The following is a 20,312-nucleotide window of genomic DNA, read 5'->3' on the forward strand; positions in this document are numbered from 1 at the left end:
CCTCTTTGCATGAGACTGGGGAACATAGGACCCTTTTCCCCCGATTTTCCCAAAAAGGGTCCTCTGTTCCCCGGTCTGTTACTTTTTCCACCATTACTGCCAAATTCCATGGCAAATAGGCCTATGTAGGCCTACGGGCTGTTTGTCGCGCAAATGCAAATAACCTAACCCTAACCAAAATAACCTAACCCTAACCCTAACCCAAATAACCTAACCCTACCCCAAATAACCTAACCCTAACCCTAACCCAAATAACCTAACCCTACCCCAAATAACTTAACCCTAACCCAAATAACCTAACCTAACCCAAATAACCTAACCCTAACCCAAATAACCTAACTCTAACCCAAATAACATAACCCTAACCCTAACCCAAATAACCTAACCCTCACCCAAATAACCTAACTCTAACCCAAATAACATAACCCTAACCCAAATAACCTAACCCTAACCCAAATAACCTAACTCTAACCCAAATAACATTACCCTAACCCAAATAACCTAACCCTAACCCTAACCCAAATAACCTAACTCTAACCCAAATAACATAACCCTAACCCAAATAACCTAACCCTAACCCAAATAACCTAACCCTAACCCAAATAACATAACCCTAACCCAAATAACCTAACCCTAACCCTAACCCAAATAACCTAACTCTAACCCAAATAACATAACCCTAACCCAAATAACCTAACCCTAACCCAAATAACCTAACCCTAACCCAAAAAACCTAACTCTAACCCAAATAACCTAACCTAACCCTAACCCAAATAACCTAACCCTAACCTAAATAACCTAAACCTAACCCAAATAACCTAATCCTAACCCAAATAACCTAACCCTAACCCAAATAACCTAAACCTAACCCAAATAACCTAACCTTAACCCTAACCCAAATAACCTAACCCTAACCCAAATAACCTAACCTAACCCAAATAGCCTAACCCAACCCAGTGGCTCCCAAAGTTTTCTACTGGGCCCCCCTTTTCTATCTACAAAATACTTTCAAGCCCTATGTGACAAGCCCTGTCACATAGCCAGATATATGATCTCCAGCACTAAAGAGGAGAGAAAGTTGTCTGCTCTGAGGAATGCACAACCCATTAAAATGTTCTCCTCTTCGATCCCTCTCCTCCTCCCAGCCCACAGATTTTGTGGTATTTGGATTAACTTTGTAGTCGAAGCTGATTACCTTTGGGGCGCCAGTAGCAGAAACTCCGAGGCACAAAAAAACAACCTCAGTATGTCACCTATATAAGACATTTTTATATAGAATTTCAGTTATTCACAGCCTGGGAAACTGGGATAGCATATAAAATCCCCAAAACTTAAATTAACATACCTGCTACAGAAGAAATCACAGTCTTTACTCAGCCTCTGACAGCTCCGGAGCCCAGAATGATTTCCTTTATTCTCCAGCTTTCAAGGACACTTTCCCAGTAATAATAACTTCACCCTTAGCGCCTCGTGCTGGAATGCTTCCTTTTATACAAATGGTGCAGCACAAATAAACAAGTAAGTGTTCCAGATTATTAGACGGATGCAAAATGTCCAGTAGTATGGCATGAATCTGGTCTGGGCCTCATTTTCTCATGAGATTCAAAACATGATTTAGATGACAGAAAAGGTTTGTAGTTAAATACTTCTTGACATTTTTAGAGCTGTGATGTAGTCTGATTTGGGAGAATTTGAACTGTGAACACAACACTTGCGTACAATAAATTATTATTATCTTTTAAACTGATGATGAATGCTAATCCTAGCCAGGCTTTAAAGCCTAAGCTTTAAAGAGTTTGTCAGATGATGCCATTGGGCCCAAAAATATTTTTCTTATTGACTCCCATTGCAAGAAAAATGTCTGTAAATCATCACATAATTTATAGTCATTTTGTGTCTTTTTCTAATAATTTTGTGTCTTTTTTTTTTGTAATTTTGTGTATTTTTTAGGTAATTTTGTGTCTTTTTTTGGTTATTTTGTGGGGGGGGGGGGTTAACATAATTTTGTGTATTTTTTTGTCATTTTGTGTATTTTTTTTGGGTCATTTTGTGTCTTTTTTGGGTCATTTTGTGTCTTTTTTGGTAATTTTGTGTCTTTTTTAAATAATTTTGGGTCTTTTTTAAATAATTTTGTGTCTTTTTTGTAATTTTGTGTCTTTTTCTAATAATGTTGTGTCTTTTTAAGTAATATAGTGTATTTTTGGGTCATTTTGTGTCTTTTTTTGGTTATTTTGTGGGGGGGGGGTTAACATAATTGTGTGTATTTTTTTGTCATTTTGTGTATTTTTTTGGGTCATTTTATGTCTTTTTTGGGTCATTTTGTGTCTTTTTTGGTAATTTTGTGTCTTTTTTAAATAATTTTGTGTCTTTTTTAAATAATTTTGTGTCTTTTTTGTAATTTTGTGTCTTTTTCTAATAATGTTGTGTCTTTTTAAGTAATATAGTGTATTTTTGGGTCATTTTGTGTCTTTTTTTGGTTATTTTGTGGGGGGGGGGGGTTAACATAATTGTGTGTATTTTTTTGTCATTTTGTGTATTTTTTTGGGTCATTTTATGTCTTTTTTGGGTCATTTTGTGTCTTTTTTGGTAATTTTGTGTCTTTTTTAAATAATTTTGTGTCTTTTTTAAATAATTTTGTGTCTTTTTTGTAATTTTGTGTCTTTTTCTAATAATGTTGTGTCTTTTTAAGTAATATAGTGTATTTTTGGGTCATTTTGTGTCTTTTTTTGGTAATTTTGTGAATTTTTCAGGTCATTTTGTGTCTTTTTTGGTCATTTTTGTGAATTTTTTAGGTCATTTTGTCTTTTTTTGGTAATTTTGTGAATTTTTGGGGTAATTTTGTGTCTTTTTTGGTAATTTTGTGTCTTTTTTGGTAATTTTGTGTCTTTTTTAGTAATATTGTGTATTTTTGGGTCATTTTGTGTCTTTTTTGTCATTTTGTGTCCTTTTTTGTAGTCATTTTGTGTCTTTTTTGGTCATTTTGTGTCTTTTTTTGTTCATTTTGATCCTGCCTCTAGCAGCCCCCAGGTAATTTGAGTTTGAGACCCCTGGCGTAAACCATGAGGAAAAATAAAGTTAAAGGCCGAAAAACCAAAACTAACGAGCTGAAAGATGCTGTCTCGCTTTGTTGAGCTGAGGGGAACTGCGGAGTCAGGTTATAACTTCCTCTGGGATCTGGGATTGACATTACAGTGTTCCTCTCTGTGACACTGTCTTAAGTTCTGAAAACTGGAGGGACAATCCCCACCTGCCACCTGAACTTTCACATTAATCCCCAACTGACATCAATGGATTATTTGCACCACCGATCCCGCCAACACAAACATTTATCACACGGTTTTACCCACAACGTCAGGCACAGGCAATGGATAAAGATGTGTCATCTCTGTTTGGTGGAGGAGACGACTGTAAATACCAAAGAGCTAGCGAGGATATGGGGTAACTAACAACAGCCAGAGGATCGAGGCGTAACCAACACAACACGCTCTCCTTGCTCTCATCAATCACTTATCAAGGCTTTCAGATTGCTATTTATACCTCCGCCTGCATTACATGGCACCGGGGAACAGTGTGGGCTACAACTGTGGAAATCATATTTGATATAGATGCAAGAATACTACATTTGTTGGCATCATGAAACGTGTTAATACCTACTAACTTTGTTTAACCTAAAGAACTTAAACTTTTGCATACAAGAGCCATGTAAAATGACGATAAATTTAAAGGAATAGTTTGACATTTTGGATAAATGTCCTGACTTGAATGTCTTTAGTGAGATGAGAAGATCAACACTAGTCTCAAGTTTGTACAATATGAAGTTACAGCCAGCAGCTGGTTAGCTTAGCTTAGCATAAAGAGTGGAAACAGGGGGAAACAGTTAGCATTGCTCTTTCCACAGGTAACAAAGTCCGCCTACCAGTAGCTTTAGACATGTATCCATAGAACAGCCACAATGACATCACCCATTGGTTCATGAACTACTTTTTTGAAGCCCGGTGTTTGGTTTTTATGGTAATTGCCATCTTGTTTGTTTGTTTTTCAAACCAGCCTCCTGCTGGCCATTAGAAAGAATGCAGGTTTAAAGCACTTTTGCACTCTCTTCTGACCTGGAGGTTGGCACTTTATTATATCGCATTTGTTCAACCCACTGTAAAAAATTGTTATTTTTACATTGCTAGAACAAACCAGATATAGGCTAGCTGTTTCACACTGTTTCCAGTCTTTATGCTAAGCTGATAACAGGGGAGCGTGTCAATGTTCCCCTCTTTGCATGAGACTGGGGAACATAGGACCCTTTTTCACCGATTTTCCCAAAAAGGGTCCTCTGTTCCCCGGTCTGTTACTTTTTCCACCATTACTGCCCAATTCCATGGCAAATAGGCCTATGTAGGCCTACAGGCTGTTTGCCGCGCATATGCAAATAACCTAACCCTAACCCAAATAACCTAACCCTAACCCAAATAACCTAACTCTAACCCAGTGGCTCCCAAAGTTTTTCTACTGGGCCCCCCTTTTCTATCTAAAAAATACTTTCAAGCCCCCGTGCCATATTCTACCCCCCGGCGGCCTCCACACAACAAGCAAGAATGGCCTTGTCATATTTTTTCATCTTTGCTTTTTTGTATTTGTAATATTTGGAGTAGATTCATGATCTGATTTAGCTTTTACCAGCATTGGGGAACAATGAAATTATTTCAATTTAGCCTTGCCACGCCCCCACTTTTATAACCCTGGGGCGCCCCTCGGGGTCACACCCCCAGTTTGGGAACCACTGCCCTAACCCTAACCTAACCCTAACCCTAAACTAACCCTAACCCTAACCCTACCCTAACCCTAACCCTAAACTAACCCTAACACTAACCCTAAAAGGAAAAAGCTAAGCCTCGATGCAAGACAATATGATTAGGGGTGAGAATATACAAACATGAGTAATCCTAGATTTAAAAAGCAAAAAATATAACTGCAAAGTAACCAGAAAGTAGCTGCTGCTTGAGCTAAGGTGGGCCATGTGATGGTAGGCCTGCTGGCCATGCTGAGAGTCTACCGTAAAGATTGGGATAATCCCTTTTTTCAGAAAAACGGGGAACATAGGACCTTTTTTCCAAAAAACAAAGGACCTGGGGAACATGGGATGACCCCTTTCAGACTGTTTCCAGTCTTTATGCTAGGCTAATAAAAGCAATTTCGTCCTAATGGACTCAAACTTGACCCACGGCTCTTATTCTTGCTATATTTCTTGACTTCATCTTTGCTTGTGTTGTATTAACTCTCATTTGTAGGTCACTTTGGATAAAAGTGTCTGCTAAATGACATTGTAGAATTGTAGCTAGGCTAAGCTAGGCTAAGCTAAGTGGCTTACCGTACAAATAATAGAGTGGTATCAATCTTCTCATCCAACTCTAGTTATTTTATTTGCTTTCTCTGGCAAGGAAGCAAATTCTTAATTTCTTAAAGGATAGCAAGCAACAACAGAAACTCTTGGCTTTTTTGCTTTTTTGTAATGGTTTCAGCATAAGATTTCACAAGTTTACCATCAAATAATAATAAGTTCGGTATGCTCCACTCATGTTTGCTCATTTGTCCATATCTTTATTTTCTTTGACACTATCAGACATCTACAGTTAAAACACAACATTTGGCAAAATACATTGATTTGGCAAAAAACTTGTAATGATTGACTCGCTGATTATTTCAGTGAGAATTTCTGGAGAAATCGTCAAGTTCAACCACACACAAAGATCTCATCATCCCACTTGGTTTACAGTGTTTTTAAGGACGCTGGCAGAATCAGTGCCAGGTCAGACAGTTTCCAGAGACTTTCCTGATTCACTCTCTGGTGCTGTGACACACTCACAGACTCAGACAGGGGGACAGAGAAGCCACAGCTCCTCATGTTTGTTTTTGTGCAAAAAAGAGAGAAAAGGTAGAGGGGATGACAGACAACACGAAGAAAGAAAGAAAAAAAAAACAACTTTTGTTCCTTAAAGTCACCAACCACAATGGACAAGAAACCTTTGTTTTCATACATGAGATTGGACTGTACAATATGAAACCATGAGTGGCAGTTTCATAGTTAATCTGTGGGACAGCCGAGTCTTTTGAATGACAGTTTCTGCACTCACAATAGCTCCATCTAAAGACAGCCACCAGCACAGTGAGTCACACAACTCCACATGAATAAAAAGTGCTATATCTCTGCTGCATTTTGGCACGACTTTTACAATTAGGTCATGCCAACAGGATTACTGCCTAATCAAAACAGAGAAAAAAAAAAATCTGTGTAAAATTGCCTCCCTTGATGAAAACGTCCACCTCATAACACTAAAACCATTGTCTCTGACGCTGGTTTTTCCTTTTCAAGTGTCTCTCCTTTCAGTTCACAGCCTCTTGAAGCACCGACAAAGGTGCAGCGAAATCACATTCACTGCCTGACAACACTTGCATGTTATAAAGAGATTTGAACATTAAAAATATATACAGCACATTGTTTCTTTTCCCCCATAAATGCAAACACTGTTGGAGCTCCCTCCGCCTGGTGCACATACAGGAATGATCTGTGTTAGTGGGCTGGTTTGATCCAGATCAGGGATGGGCAACTGGAGGCCCGGGGGCCACATACGGCCCGCACCCTCACTTGAAGTGGCCCTCAGTACAACTACATACATTTGAGCATGAAATCTTAAAAGTGCAGTGTAAAAATGCACAAAATTACTTCTTGCAATTAATGTTGGTCTGCTGTTCTTGCACTGAAATCATTTTTTATTTGCTTCAAACCTTTTGTATTCCTATTTATACTGTTATGCATGCATTTGAGCATGAAATATGTTAAGTTACTGCACTGTTAAAATATATTTGAAATTGCAGTTTCATCATATCCTGCAGCATTTAAGTTGCCCATCCCTGATCCAGATGATGATTCAGTTCACTACGAGGTTTATATACAAGTTTCACTATGGCATTTGGAACCATACTCCATAAGAAAAATAATTGAATTCATCCTAATTTACATCAATGGTCCCTTTGACAGTGAAGAAATATCAAAATGATAATAACCTGAAAAATGTTGGAGAACTTTGACCAAGAAGACACCGGCTCATCTTGCATAAAATGTTGGTTTTGCACAGTTCTTTCTGTAAAAACTTGACCATCATGTCAATAGCTGCTGAGTGCTGTTGTGCATTTGTTCAGTGGATTCTGGCAACATTTAAAAGTGATGTGATATCTACAGATGCTGATGCTTTTTTTGTAGTGTGATCATGAGTGGTGTAGGTTGGCTGGCGAGCCACATAAACTGTAAACAGGAGTGTAAACAAAACAAAAAGAAAAATCCAGAAAAATATCTCTCACATGCACCCTCTAACTCCCCAAACAACACTGCGTGATGTGTGATGATTCAAAGACAGATAAGTGGATAATCTTGCAGTAATCTTGGACCTGTTTCTTACAGCTCCCAAACGTGGGCAGATCTCAACTAATCTTCACCCATTTAATAACATCTGCTTGGAATAGTTGAGACTATCAGTGTAAATATTTAATGTCACATTGTGGGATGACAGTACAGTACGCGCAGCAATAATCTCTTCAGTATTATGTTCATTTTGTGCTTTTCCCTGTAACTATATTCAATTAAATAACACAGATAAAAGCAGAATACAATATAATGAGGTGTCTAGCAGTTTCCTATTGCTGTTCAATGGCTCTGTACTGTACTATCATTATCCACACGGGATCCAACCATTGTGACACATCACATGTGACAATGAACAATTCACAACATGATTAAAATAGTAACCTTCCTCTCTCAGAGCAGAGTCACATCTGCTGTCAGAGACTAGCGGGGTAATGATCACCATATGCCATCTACAACCACACAACACGACGCCCGTCTGTCTCGCTGTACATATGTAAAGATAGGTAACAGTTGGATTAGCAGTGCAAATGCAAACTTACAAAAATATGGAAAAAAATGACGGCTACATGATCCCAAAAATACACAATATGTACATGACACAATTGAACTACTTTCACATTTGAGTTCAGTAAACACTGCATAGGTGACTGCATCACTAGCACAGATGAGATTGTTTTTTTTATCATATAATGCCTCACTTTGAATAAATATTACATAAATATTTGCACGTTTTATGTCCTTCTGCAGCCAACACTATCCCGATGTCCGCTTCATGAAAAGGTGATATTTAAAATTAAAAAAACAACCTTGCACCATGAATGTCCTCTGTTACACAGAAACATCCACATAATCAAGCATTCATACTAATAATAGAACAAAAACATAACAAAATAGCAGCAAATGTTGTCATGTCAAGCAAAACATGGGTTGAAATAACAATGTAGTGCATTTGTAATTCATTAAAATAAATAATAAATGAATAACACAAAAAAAGGCAAAGTAAGGCTTAGCGAAATTGGCTTGCAAATAAAAAAAAGAAAAACAAAAGAAGATGGATGTCTCACCGGGCCACTGAACCAATAGAAAAACATCATTCGGGAGCTGTGGACCGAACAGTAATCACCCTTCATGTTAACCGAAGGACAGAAATCTTAAAGCACTGCCTTTAACAACAAAACAAGCGCTGCATAGCCCTTCATAGCACTATCCGCCCCAGTACCACTTGTCAAGGTTATTGAATGCCTTGTACTCCTTGTGCCTACGCAGGTAATCACAAGCCAGGCATGTGTGCTCTGCCCAGAAATAGGCCTTCTTTACTTTAAAGTGCCGCCTCCACTCAAAGTACCTGAGGTACATTTCCTCGTTCTTGTCCAAAAGCAGCAGGTAATCAGCCAGCTCCTTGGGCGAGGTGAAGTCGTCCACGTGGATGAAGGCGTCCCCCTGGATAAAGTTCTCGTAGTTCTGCCTGGCCGGGCCCAGAACCACCGGCACCGTGCCCACGGACAGCGGGTTGTAGAGTTTCTCCGTGATGTAGTCCTTGTGGATGGAGTTCTCAAACGCCAGGTAGAACTTGCAGCTGGCGATGGTGGGGAAGTAGTCCTGGTCGGAGATGTACTCCCCGAAGGCTTGTCCGTACGCGTGGACCTCGATGTGTTTGTACAGCTCGTTGTAGTATTTGACCCGGACGTGGTCCTGGTTCCAGTTGCTCACGATCCAGCAGATCAGCTTGTTTTTGCTGGGCGGGACGAAGTCCTCCTCGCCCTCCGCCGCTACGATGGACCCATAAGGCACTTCAATGTCAGCATCCTGACGGTAGTTGAGAGTCAGATTGAACATGTTCTCGATCCCGGGCAGCTGGGAGGAGTGGGACGGCGACTCCAGGTTCATCCATATCCACTTCTGGAAGGATGGACGCTGCAGCGGCGGCAGGTTGGACAGGTCGGTGCAGATGTCCCGGTGGTGGATGACGACGCCATCCGACTTGTTGTAGAAGTTCCTGTCGGCCGTGATGAAGCAGCCCTCGATGTTGAAGAGAGAGCTGCACACGCCCAGGTCGTAGGTCTGTCCGAAGGGCCAGAGCCAGATGAGCACCGTGGTCACGTTCTTGTCGCTCTTGGTGGAGAAGAGGTTCTTGACCCGGTCGGTGGATACCGTGGACTCTACGGGACCTGACAACCAGCTGGTGGATGGTTTAAAATACATCAAAAACAGAGTCACAAAGCATCCCAGGATGAAAGTGCCGAGCAGAAGGGGTCGTAGGATCCTGTGGAAAGGTGCAGATGGCATACTCTGTCCTGGAAAAAAGGCAAAAAAATAAAGTCATGATCAACAGGGAAACCTTCTACATTTGAAATGTGGTTGAGAGAGCTGGGAAATGTATTACACTTGGAGAAAATCAGGTATATCATATCAAGGTTATTATAGTTAACGAAAACTAACGAAATAAACATTTTCGTTTTAAAAAGTGAGTTTTAAAAAGAACGGTAACTAACTAAAACTGTATTGTGAGGTTACAAAACTAACTAAAATTATAGTGAAAATGTCCTTAGTTTTCGTTTTTGTCAACTTTTTTCATTCATAATTCAGTGTTTCTATTTGAACATGGAACACATGGTGAATATGTTTACTGAGACTGGGATGTCTACACTCGAAACAAAATTCAAAACACCCAGAACTGTAAGAGTTAATAACCTTATTGGGGCTGAGATGAATAAACCAAAGGAAATAAAGGAAACATTTATTATGACCTCTTTGAATCTAGCACCCTAACACTAAAACTAAGCATTTTCAAAAACTAAAAACTAAACTAAAACTAGAAAACTCACTCTAAAAACTAACTAAAACTAACTGAATTTGAAAACAAAAATTCACGAAAAACTAAAAACTAAAACTAATGAAAAAAACAAAAAACTATTATAACCTTGCATCATATCTGCTAAAGAGGATATCTTTTTTAAAAATCTGGCAACCTTTTCTTGATTTAGTGTCTAAAAACTGTATTAGTGCCATTTATTTTATACCCACGTTTATTTTGTCTCATGCAAAAGAAAAAAAAAACGTATTGTTCTGTGTAGATCCACCAACTATCTCTAATTTGTATATATGTTTCTTATAAGAAAACAATAAAAATAAATACATACACAAACAAAAAAACGGAAACAACATCCAGGCTCATTATCTAATCATGCACAGGTATCATCACCACCAAGAGTTTATGAGGCCTATTAAACTGGATCATTGACTCTGAAGATCATTTAGGCCTCAATTAAATACACTTCTGGCTTCTGAGCATCTGCAGGTGAACACAGTGTTCCCCAGTGGCGCTTCTAGACCAATGTTACTGTGGGGGCAAAGGAGGGGCCAGTTAAAAATCATGAAAAATGATATTTAAGCATTCAAAGCCTTTATTTTAGCTAAAAGTCTCATATTTGGAAGAACGACATTGATTGAAGCAATGAGACTCAACAACATTAACAGATATTTTTGTACGACAATGACATTTCTCATTTTTCTGCACAATTACTTTTTTTTATTTTGAAAGTGCAGTACAGTGGAACCTGGTCTCACAGGAATCCGTGAAATAGCCACGGATTCGCTTAACTCAGAATCCGTGGAATAGCCACGGAATCACTCAAATTTCCGTGAAACTGACACGGATTTCGCTACAATGCAAGTTAATGACAGTCATATCCCGTGGCTATTCCATGGATATTTGTTCCTATTGGTTTGTTCCAAGTCACGTGACTTTCAAGGTCCCGGCGGTCAGAACAAAAAACATGGCAGACAGTTCTCTCATTTTTAGCGAAAAAAATCAATATTTTGACTTAGTTTCTGCATAAAAATGGATTTTGATCACATTTCTAGCGAGAAATATATGTTTTATTTTCTAAATATTCACTCAGTGAATGTACATAATCACTTTGTATGTTGGAATAGCCACGGGATATGACTGTCATTAACTTGCATTGTAGCGAAATCTGTGTCAGTTTCACGGAAATTCGAGTGATTCCGTGGCTATTCCACGGATTTTGAGTTAAGCGAATCTGTGGCTATTTCACGGATTCCTGTGAGACCAGGTTGTACAGTGAGAATGATCTATATTTATTAGCTTTTATTGCACAATTAAACTATTATACAATGTTCACATTCGGGGTTCCTTTTGTGCACAATGAGATATTGTTTGAACAAAAAATAGGTAAGAATTGTTCCGTCGTTCATCATTATAAATTGATCATTTCATTATTAATTTGGCCCCTGGAGGCCCCTGTGTAGAACCGCCACTGGTGTTCCCATTCTTGCTATAATCCATGAGTTTGCACCCTGCTGTGCGTAAGGCACCCACTACTTTGGATCGATACCCATAGAGAAAAATTAAGGCCTCCTCAATCTCACTCTAATACAAACCTGGTGGCTTTGACTGAATGCTGAAATCCAAGCAAGAGTCGAGGTTGTGGGAATCGGAGGGTGCAGCTCCTACATCGGGTCGACGGAGGGATCAATCTTCTTTGTGATTCAGAGCTCATAGACAAAAAAAAAATTGCAGGTCACCGCTGAGAGAGGCCCCCCTTTGCTCTAACGCAGATTAACAATGATCCTTAATGATCTAACGAGGTGCGTTTGATCTTGAACGTACAGGTCTTCTTAATGACGCCTCCTTTACGTGAGCAGAGAAAAGAAGAGAATCAGAGAGAATCAATTAGGGCTGGAGAGGCTGAACATCACCACAGAAACCAAGCATGCATGTGAGGTTATATGCAATCAGCATGCAGAGACCAGCTTCATCTTTGCTCAAAACCTCCTAAATTGAGTGGAAAATGAAATGAAAACACCGAGGTTATTGCACAAGTGCGAGCTAATCGTGGGTGTTATTTCAAATTTGTTAGTTAAGCATAGATGTAAGCTTCCAGCTGTTATTAGTTTATGGCATATATAGCATGTATTGTAAGAGAATGCTGCCATCTTAAGGCTGAGGAGAGTAGAAAGGCCCCTGACTCTAAAGCTCTCTGGGGCTCTACACACCTGCATGTTGCATAAAGAGGCCATACAAGCTCAAACAGACCTCGAGAGGTGACTTTTTCTTCATTCCCAATGTCACTATAGGAGACTTAAATCAATAGGACAAGCTCAAACGACGATTTTTCCCTCACATCATGCGTCTAATATGACATATGGGGAATGATAATGGCTGCATGTATGACAGCACCCATTCATCTCTGCCATCTGTGACTTAAAGGGACACAAATCTGCCACATGAACCAGAGCCAGTATCTCTTTTAAAGGCTTGCAGTATCAATACATTTTCATGTAGGCAAATCCTCTTACACAGCTGTAACATGGTTACTGTGAGCAGCAGTGATAAGCTCTTTGCTTTACAGAGGATGCAGCCCGTGCATACCTTCAGATAGAGCAGAATCGGAAAAAAGCTCAAGTGCCCAGCAATGCAAAGATCACAATCATTCCTATTAAATATGCAGTGTGAGGTAAAGTTATAGTGTCTCCATGGTGATGGTGCTGAGGTCAGAGTGTTTCAGATAAGAGGGTAATGAATGGGAGGCTGAGTCGTTATTTTCTTCTCTTCTTTCCATCTCTGCAACAACAAATGAGATGTGAGTGAGACGTGCAGCTCAAGCATCCATTCAGATTTTAAAATAACATAACTGGGGTTTTGTCAAATGCATTGTGATGTATTTGGGACACGGAAAGAGCACCGCATGGGTGAGTAGTCTGCAGAGAGGCTACGATAGAAATGACTGGAGAGAGGCAGAGAGGGGGAGAGAGAAAAAAAACGCAACCACACATTTTTGGTAGCATCAGTCACAGAGATGCATCAAATCCCTCATGTGGGTTTAGTAACAGGTAGGCTAAAGGGCAACAGAAGAGCGCTCATGACCTAAAAAAAATCACACCCCCAGTCTCTTATATCCACTTTGATTTATGTGCATGATGGCAGGAAGGCCACAGCACTGATTGTGAAAGGACACTCACATCCCAGGTGAGAATTAATTTCCAGCCACCGAGCACTGAAGGTCATTTTAAAACGTGATGCTATAGTGGAGCCACTGTTTAAAATGGTTGTCTTTTAGGCGTGACACTGCACTGCATGAAGTTGATGAGAATATTGGGGGAGATTCACTAGAATAACTAGAATATTTCATGTGTTGCCTAACACGGCACCGTTTTGCGCACCAAAAACGCGCAGAATATAAATAATAGCGTGGAGGATGATGATGCTGAGGGGAAAAAAACGACAGTATGTGCGATGCAAACACAGCTGAGAGTAAAAAAAATATATATGGCATAGAGTAAAAGCTACCCAGTGCGTTGGGGATGTAAATACAAATAAACACAAATGGGGAAGCGCCGGTCAGTGAATTTTACAGTCAGAGATCATTTCTAATTAGCTGGCGAGGATCTGCCGTCAAAAAGCAGGTACCGCTGCTGAGCCAGGGGCTGCAGGGGGGAAAAACAGCCATGCATTTCACTCACCATCTCGACAGGCGTGAAAATAGACCTTTCTTCTCATTTCCTCCAGAGGTCCGTAGCCTTTTCAAAGACACCTTGCAACATAGGGGAGATGTGGATGCGTTTGGAATAAAAAATCGCTCCGGTCCGCCGTGTTTGCAGGAATAGATCCGGATGAGCCCACATCCATCGTCTTGATCCACAAAATGATACCTACTGTAGCAATGTGCGCTCAATCTTCAATCCCCGCTGCTGCTGCTGCTGCTGCTGCTGCTGCTGCACACCGACGCAAAGAATGATGGCTGCAAAGAAAAAGGAAAAAAAAAAAAAAAAAAAAAAAGGAGAGAAGAATTGGCGGCTACACCGTCAGCCTGCACACTAAATTCATGGCTCGGTGTGTGAGGACGCCATGTATGCTCAGTGATGTGATGCGATGTGGAATAATTCCCTGCTGGCTGCCCATGCGCTACCTTCCTCTGTTTACCGTCAATGCAGCTGCAGGCTGTGGCGGAGCTCCAGTGTGTGTGTGTGTGTGTGTGTGTGTCTGTGCATGTGTGTGTTTGTGTGTGGGATGCTGAGATTCAGCGCATATTACACTTCAATCATCTGCTTAAGGTTCTCCTTTGAATAAGCAGGTGAATCACTGCTGCTGCGGAGTAAAGGTCCTCCCCCTCTCGGCCTGCTAATAACAGAAATAATAGGAGGTCTGTGTCGTCCATGGCTGCCTTTTAGTGATGGAGCGATAAGCTGGAGGCTGAACTCTGACCGCCAGTCTGTGGTGATGATGCACCACAAACATTAACTAAAGCAAACAGCAGCTAAGTAACGTTTTAATGTTATTTACATCACTTGCTGTTATTAATATCAGACTGATGTCTGAGCGCATGAGGAGGGGAAATGATTCTCTAAATAAAGAGGCACTTGAGCTTCCACATGTTGCAGTTTACACCAATAAAACCTTTTAACTTGGCAAGTTATTGGCTTATTAATTATTTAAAGGGGCACTCTGTCTCTCACAAGTCCTGCAACATTATGGAAGTGCAATAATAAATTGCCAGATTTTATTTAAAAGAATGATTAAATTGAAGGAGCAAAAGGCTAAGAAATCACATCTTTTTGTCTATTCTAAGGGTCAAGATTTAAAAACACTGGATCCTACAATTCCCATGATGCAACTCCATAGTGTCTTTGATTACACCCCTTCTCTGCCTGCTAATAACAAAAAATAATGGGAGGTCTTTCATGTTATTTACATCACTTGCTGTTATTAATATCAGACTGATGTCTGAGCGCAAAACGAGGGAAAATGATTCTCTAAATAAAGAGACACATGAGCTTCCACATGTTGCAGTTTAAACCAATAAAACCTTTTAACTTGGCAAGTTATTAGCACATTAATTATTTAAAGGGGCACTCTGGCAATTTATTATTGCACTTCCATTATGTTGGAGGACTTGTGATGGACAGATTTTATTCAAAAGAATGTTTAAATTGAAGGAGCAGAGGCTAAGAAATCACTTTTTTTTTGTCCATTCTAAGGGTCAAGCTTTAAAAAGGCTGCATCCTACAATTCCCATGATGCAACTCCATGGTGTCTCCTGGAGGCTGAACTCTGACCGCCAGTCTGTGGTGATGATGCACCACAAACATTAACTAAACCAAACAGCAGCTAAGTAACGTTTTAATGTTATTTACATCACTTGCTGTTATTAATATCAGGCTGATGTCTGAGCGCATGAGGAGGGAAAATGATTCTCTAAATAAAGAGGCACTTGAGCTTCCACATGTTGCTGTTTACACCATGAAAACCTTTTAACTTGGCAAGTTATTGGTTCATTAATTATTTAAAGGGACACTCTGGCAATTTATTATTGCACTTCCATAATGTTGGAGGACTTGTGAGAAACAGGTTTTATTCAAAAGAATGATTAAATTGAAGGAGCAGAGGCTAAAATATCACATCTTTTTGTCCATTCTAAGGGTCTAGATTTAAAAACACTGGATCCTACAATTCCCATGATGCAACTCCAACAAAACAAAAATAAAAATAATGGGAGGTCTGTGTCATACATGACTGCCTTTTAAGTAAGTAATTCATACCCATGTTCACAACATTTCCATGTTATTTACATCACTTGCTGTTATGAATAACAGCAAATTATTCCACATAATAAAGAGGCACTTGAGCTTCCACATGTTACTATTTACACCATTAAAACCGTTTAACTTGATTGATTAAAAAGTTATTAGCTCATTAATTATTTAAAGGGACACTCTGGCAATTTATTATTGCACTTCCATAACATTGGAGGACATGTGAGAGGCAGATTTTATTTGAAATAATGTTTAAATTGAAGGATCAGAGGCTCAGATATCACATCTTTTTGTCCATTCTAAGGGTCAAGCTTTAAAAACACTGGATCCTACAATTCCCATGATGCAACTCCAAATCATCTTTTTCATTACACCCCTTTTCTGCCTGCTAATGACAAAAATAATGGGAGGTGTGTGTCGTCCATGGCTGCCTTTTAAGTAAGTAATTCATACCCATGTTCACAACATTTTCATGTTATTTACATCACTTGCTGTTATGATTAACAGCACATAAGGAGGGTAAATTATTCTACATAATAAAGAGGCACTTGAGCTTCCACATGTTGCCGTTTACACCAATAAAACCTTATAACATGGCAAGTTATTGACTCATTAATTATTTAAAGGGACACTGGCAATTTATTATTGCACTTCCATAATGTTGGAGGACTTGTGAGAGGCAGATTTAATTTAAAATAATGTTTAAATTGAAGGAGCAAAAGGCTCAGATGTCACATCACAAAAGTCACTTTTAAAAGACAGAGAAATAAGCTCAATGTGATCATGTGATTGTTTTGTTTAATCCTGTCATCCAACTCGTTTTTCTTGTAGTGTGTGACTGTATTTTATTTGTGTCTCTTTTATTTGTGTCAACCATTTTGCTTTTGTGCTTCCGTCTTGGCGAGGCCACTCTTGGAAAAGAGGTTTTTGATCTCAATGACTTTTCCACCCGGTTAAATAAAGGATATTGATTGATTGATTCTACATAATAAAGAGGCACTTGAGCTTCCACATGTTGCTAAAACCTTTTAACTTGGCAAGTTATTGGCTCATTAATTATTTAAAGGGGCACTCTGACAATTTATTATTGCACTTCCATTATGTTGGAGGACTTGTGAGAGACAGATGGCTCAGAAATCACATCTTTTTGTCCATTATAAGGGTTAAGATTTAAAAACGCTGCATCCTACAATTCCCATGATGCAACTCCATAGTGTCTTTCATTACACCCCTTCTCTGCCTGCTAAATGTTAGGAGTGAGAACATTTTGATACACTTAAGTATCGCAAAATTACGTTTTTTTATGCTGTCTATGCTCAAAAACACTATCAATTTTTAATAATAGCAGCAGAACCATTGCACAACAATTAGAGCTGTGATGTTGAATGTTTTAGGGATTTTATGCATAATATTCGTGGTGTTTTTTATACTATGACAGTTTCCTAAAATCTTGATACACTGCCTTACTTACAGTATGAGAACATATCACTCATATATATTGAATTGTGACCCTGTACCATGATTCCTCTCATTACCAGACTCTTTTCAAACACAGCCGTAGTGTTCCAGCTCTAAAAACCCACCGTAATCTAACTATTCAGCACCAAACAGCAGACAGACAAAGTTAGCCAATAGCTGGTGAGAACAGTCGAGCATTTAGTAGTTTACAATCCAGATGTTTGACTCAGCAGTTGGTAGACTGAAAGAAAATATCTACAAGAGGAGAGACTGGTGTAAAGAGCTGGTTCTGTGGTTGGAGCCAGGTTGGACACACTGGAGGAGGTGGAGGAGAGATGACCTGTCAACATGTTAAAGTCCATCTTTAAATACCAGATCATCTGCTACACAAAACCTTTATGGACCAAAGAAACAGCAGAGGACGACTTTCTCTCTCTCTGCTGCAGGACGGAGAGATTCAAAAGATCCTTCTCTCCTACAGCCATCAGCTAGACTCACTGGATTTACCCTCGGGGATAAATAAAGTCATTTTGAATTTGAACTGAATTGAATAGAAAAAAAGATTAAAAAGATTTTTTTTCTTTTTTAAGTAAAGTTGCCCAAAAAATATGTAAAATGACCCCAAAGAACATGTAAAATTATCAAAATAAGATTTAAAAAATACCATTTTTTTTTAAAATTACCCCCCAAAAAGATGTAGAATTACAAAAAAAATATGTAAGATTATCCCAAAAATATGTAAAATAACAAAAAAGATGTAAAATTACAAAAAAATATGAAATTACAAAAAAAATTTAAAATACCAAAAACAAGAATTACCCAAAGGAGATCTAAAACTATCCCCAAAAAATATGTTAAATTACAAAAAAAAAAGTAAAAAAAAAAAAAAAAAATGTAATATTATCCAAAAGAGATCTAAAATTATTCTGAAAAAATCTGTAAAATTACCCAAAAAAAGATGTAAAATTACCCAAAAAGATGTAAAATGACCAAAAACAAGATGTAAAATTACCCAAAAAAGATCTAAAATTATCCCAAAAAAATATGTAAAATTACAAAAAAAGATGTAAAACCACCAAAAAGAAACAGCAGTGGACGGCTCCTCTCTCTCCGTTGCAGGACAGAGAAATTAAAAAGATCCTTCTCTCCTACAGCCATCAAGCTCATCAATAATTTAAAGAAGAGCTAACGGACTAACTGAATTTCCCCTCTGGGATACATAAAGTCATTTTGATTTGACTTGATTTGATTTGACAATATTGGAGTTCACCAGGTGGCCAAAAACACGACTATAGTGACAGAATATTCATGTCGAAATGCAAATTTTGCAGCAAGCAAGGAAGTTTCAAAATAAGAGTTACAGAAACATCCAGGACTGAAAAAAGAAGTCAGTGTTAAAGTGCCAAAAAAATCCAGTTCTCGGCGTGCAACTTGAGGCTGCCTGTAAAAGGGAGTCACCCATGTTAAAATGTCCAACTTTACAGCAAAAATAGACAGTTTAAAAACTATTTAGGACTTTATAACTAATTTCTGTCTTTGTGATGCCGACTCAGCCCACCCATCACTCATAAAACTCGCTTTTTCACCAGCTTCTTCCCTGCCACAGTCAGACTGATGGTAAAATAAAACTACTGAATATGTGTATGTGTCAAACACGACCTCCCCTCACTGTACCTGTTCAATATTCAATTATTATCTCTCTCCCCCTCAACCCCAGAACCAGTGTATTTACTTATTAATATATATATTTATTACTCTGAGCCTGCACATACCAAACTTTCTGTACAGTGCATCCACATTTTATATATATTTTTCTTTTTAGACTGCCTTATTCCATAATGTTGTATAAATAATGCCCATATTTTGGAGCTGATACCCTAGTATTTGTATATATATATATATATACATATATATATTATATTTATATTATATATAATATATGTTATAGATATATATTTATTATATATATAAATATATATAAATACATTTTACTATATTTATATTTACATATATTTTATATATATATATATATTTTTTTTATATATTTTATTTATTTTTATCAAAAAACAACATATAAGTGCTCTCTATATTCACAAAGATATCGCAACAGATAGGAAAATAAACCACCATCCAAACCAAAATGACTCCAAGTATTTCACGACTGATCTCGCTCCAAAAAAAATTTAAATAAAATAAAATAAAATAAAAAGTAATAATAATAAATAAATAAATAAATAAGTAATAATAATAAATAAATAAAATATATAAAATAAATAAAATAATAGTAAGAAAGGCAGCAATAAAAGAAAAGGAAGAAGAAAAAAAGAAAAACATTTTTTTTTTAAATATTTAATATTTATTCTCCTTATTTAAGTTTCTTCGTTGACCATGACAGAGTCCTGCACAATAATCCCATGTGTTTGGACTGTGGTCCGTCCACAAATAGCAAATAAAACCCTTGAGCTTGAACCTGGATGACAGCATGGAGACTCTGTCCATATTTTAAACAGTCAGTGATAGAAACACAGTGACAGCGTGTACTAGACTTGTTGTCAGAACATTAATAAGAAGGTAAACTATCCCTTAGATAGTAATCTTCCCTCTGCCTCGCCCTCTCAATAACTCAACTCTGTCCCGTCTGCTACTATTTTCATCTCAGATTTTTAGCTTGACACGCCTCTCAAACATGAGACTTTGGAGGCTGGAAGCTGAGTGAGGCGACAGCTTTCTAGCAGCAGACTCCTTTGTTTATCCTCCTTCATTCTGACGGTGCGATTTATTTATTTCTATTCAGGTCTAATGTAGGCACAGATTACAGGACGGCAACACATGCCTATGCACAGTTCCAGCTGGATACGGTGATAAAAACATGCTGATTACTTTAAGA

General features: G+C 38.4%; 1 protein-coding gene across 1 annotated transcript; it reads right to left on the minus strand.

The window, feature by feature from the left end:
* Positions 1-6,769: 6,769 nt before the first annotated feature.
* On the minus strand, positions 6,770-14,394 carry fut9a (fucosyltransferase 9a). The gene is made up of 3 exons (XM_059353775.1): positions 13,898-14,394; positions 11,816-12,065; positions 6,770-9,705 (listed from the first exon to the last, which is right to left on the minus strand). Exon 3 carries the CDS (start codon positions 9,695-9,697, stop codon positions 8,615-8,617), a length of 1,083 nt encoding a protein of 360 aa, XP_059209758.1. The 5' UTR covers positions 9,698-9,705; positions 11,816-12,065; positions 13,898-14,394; the 3' UTR covers positions 6,770-8,614.
* Positions 14,395-20,312: the final 5,918 nt, after the last annotated feature.

The sequence above is a fragment of the Centropristis striata genome, chromosome 16 (genome assembly GCF_030273125.1).
Source record: "Centropristis striata isolate RG_2023a ecotype Rhode Island chromosome 16, C.striata_1.0, whole genome shotgun sequence".
In the NCBI taxonomy this organism is placed as follows: domain Eukaryota; kingdom Metazoa; phylum Chordata; class Actinopteri; order Perciformes; family Serranidae; genus Centropristis; species Centropristis striata.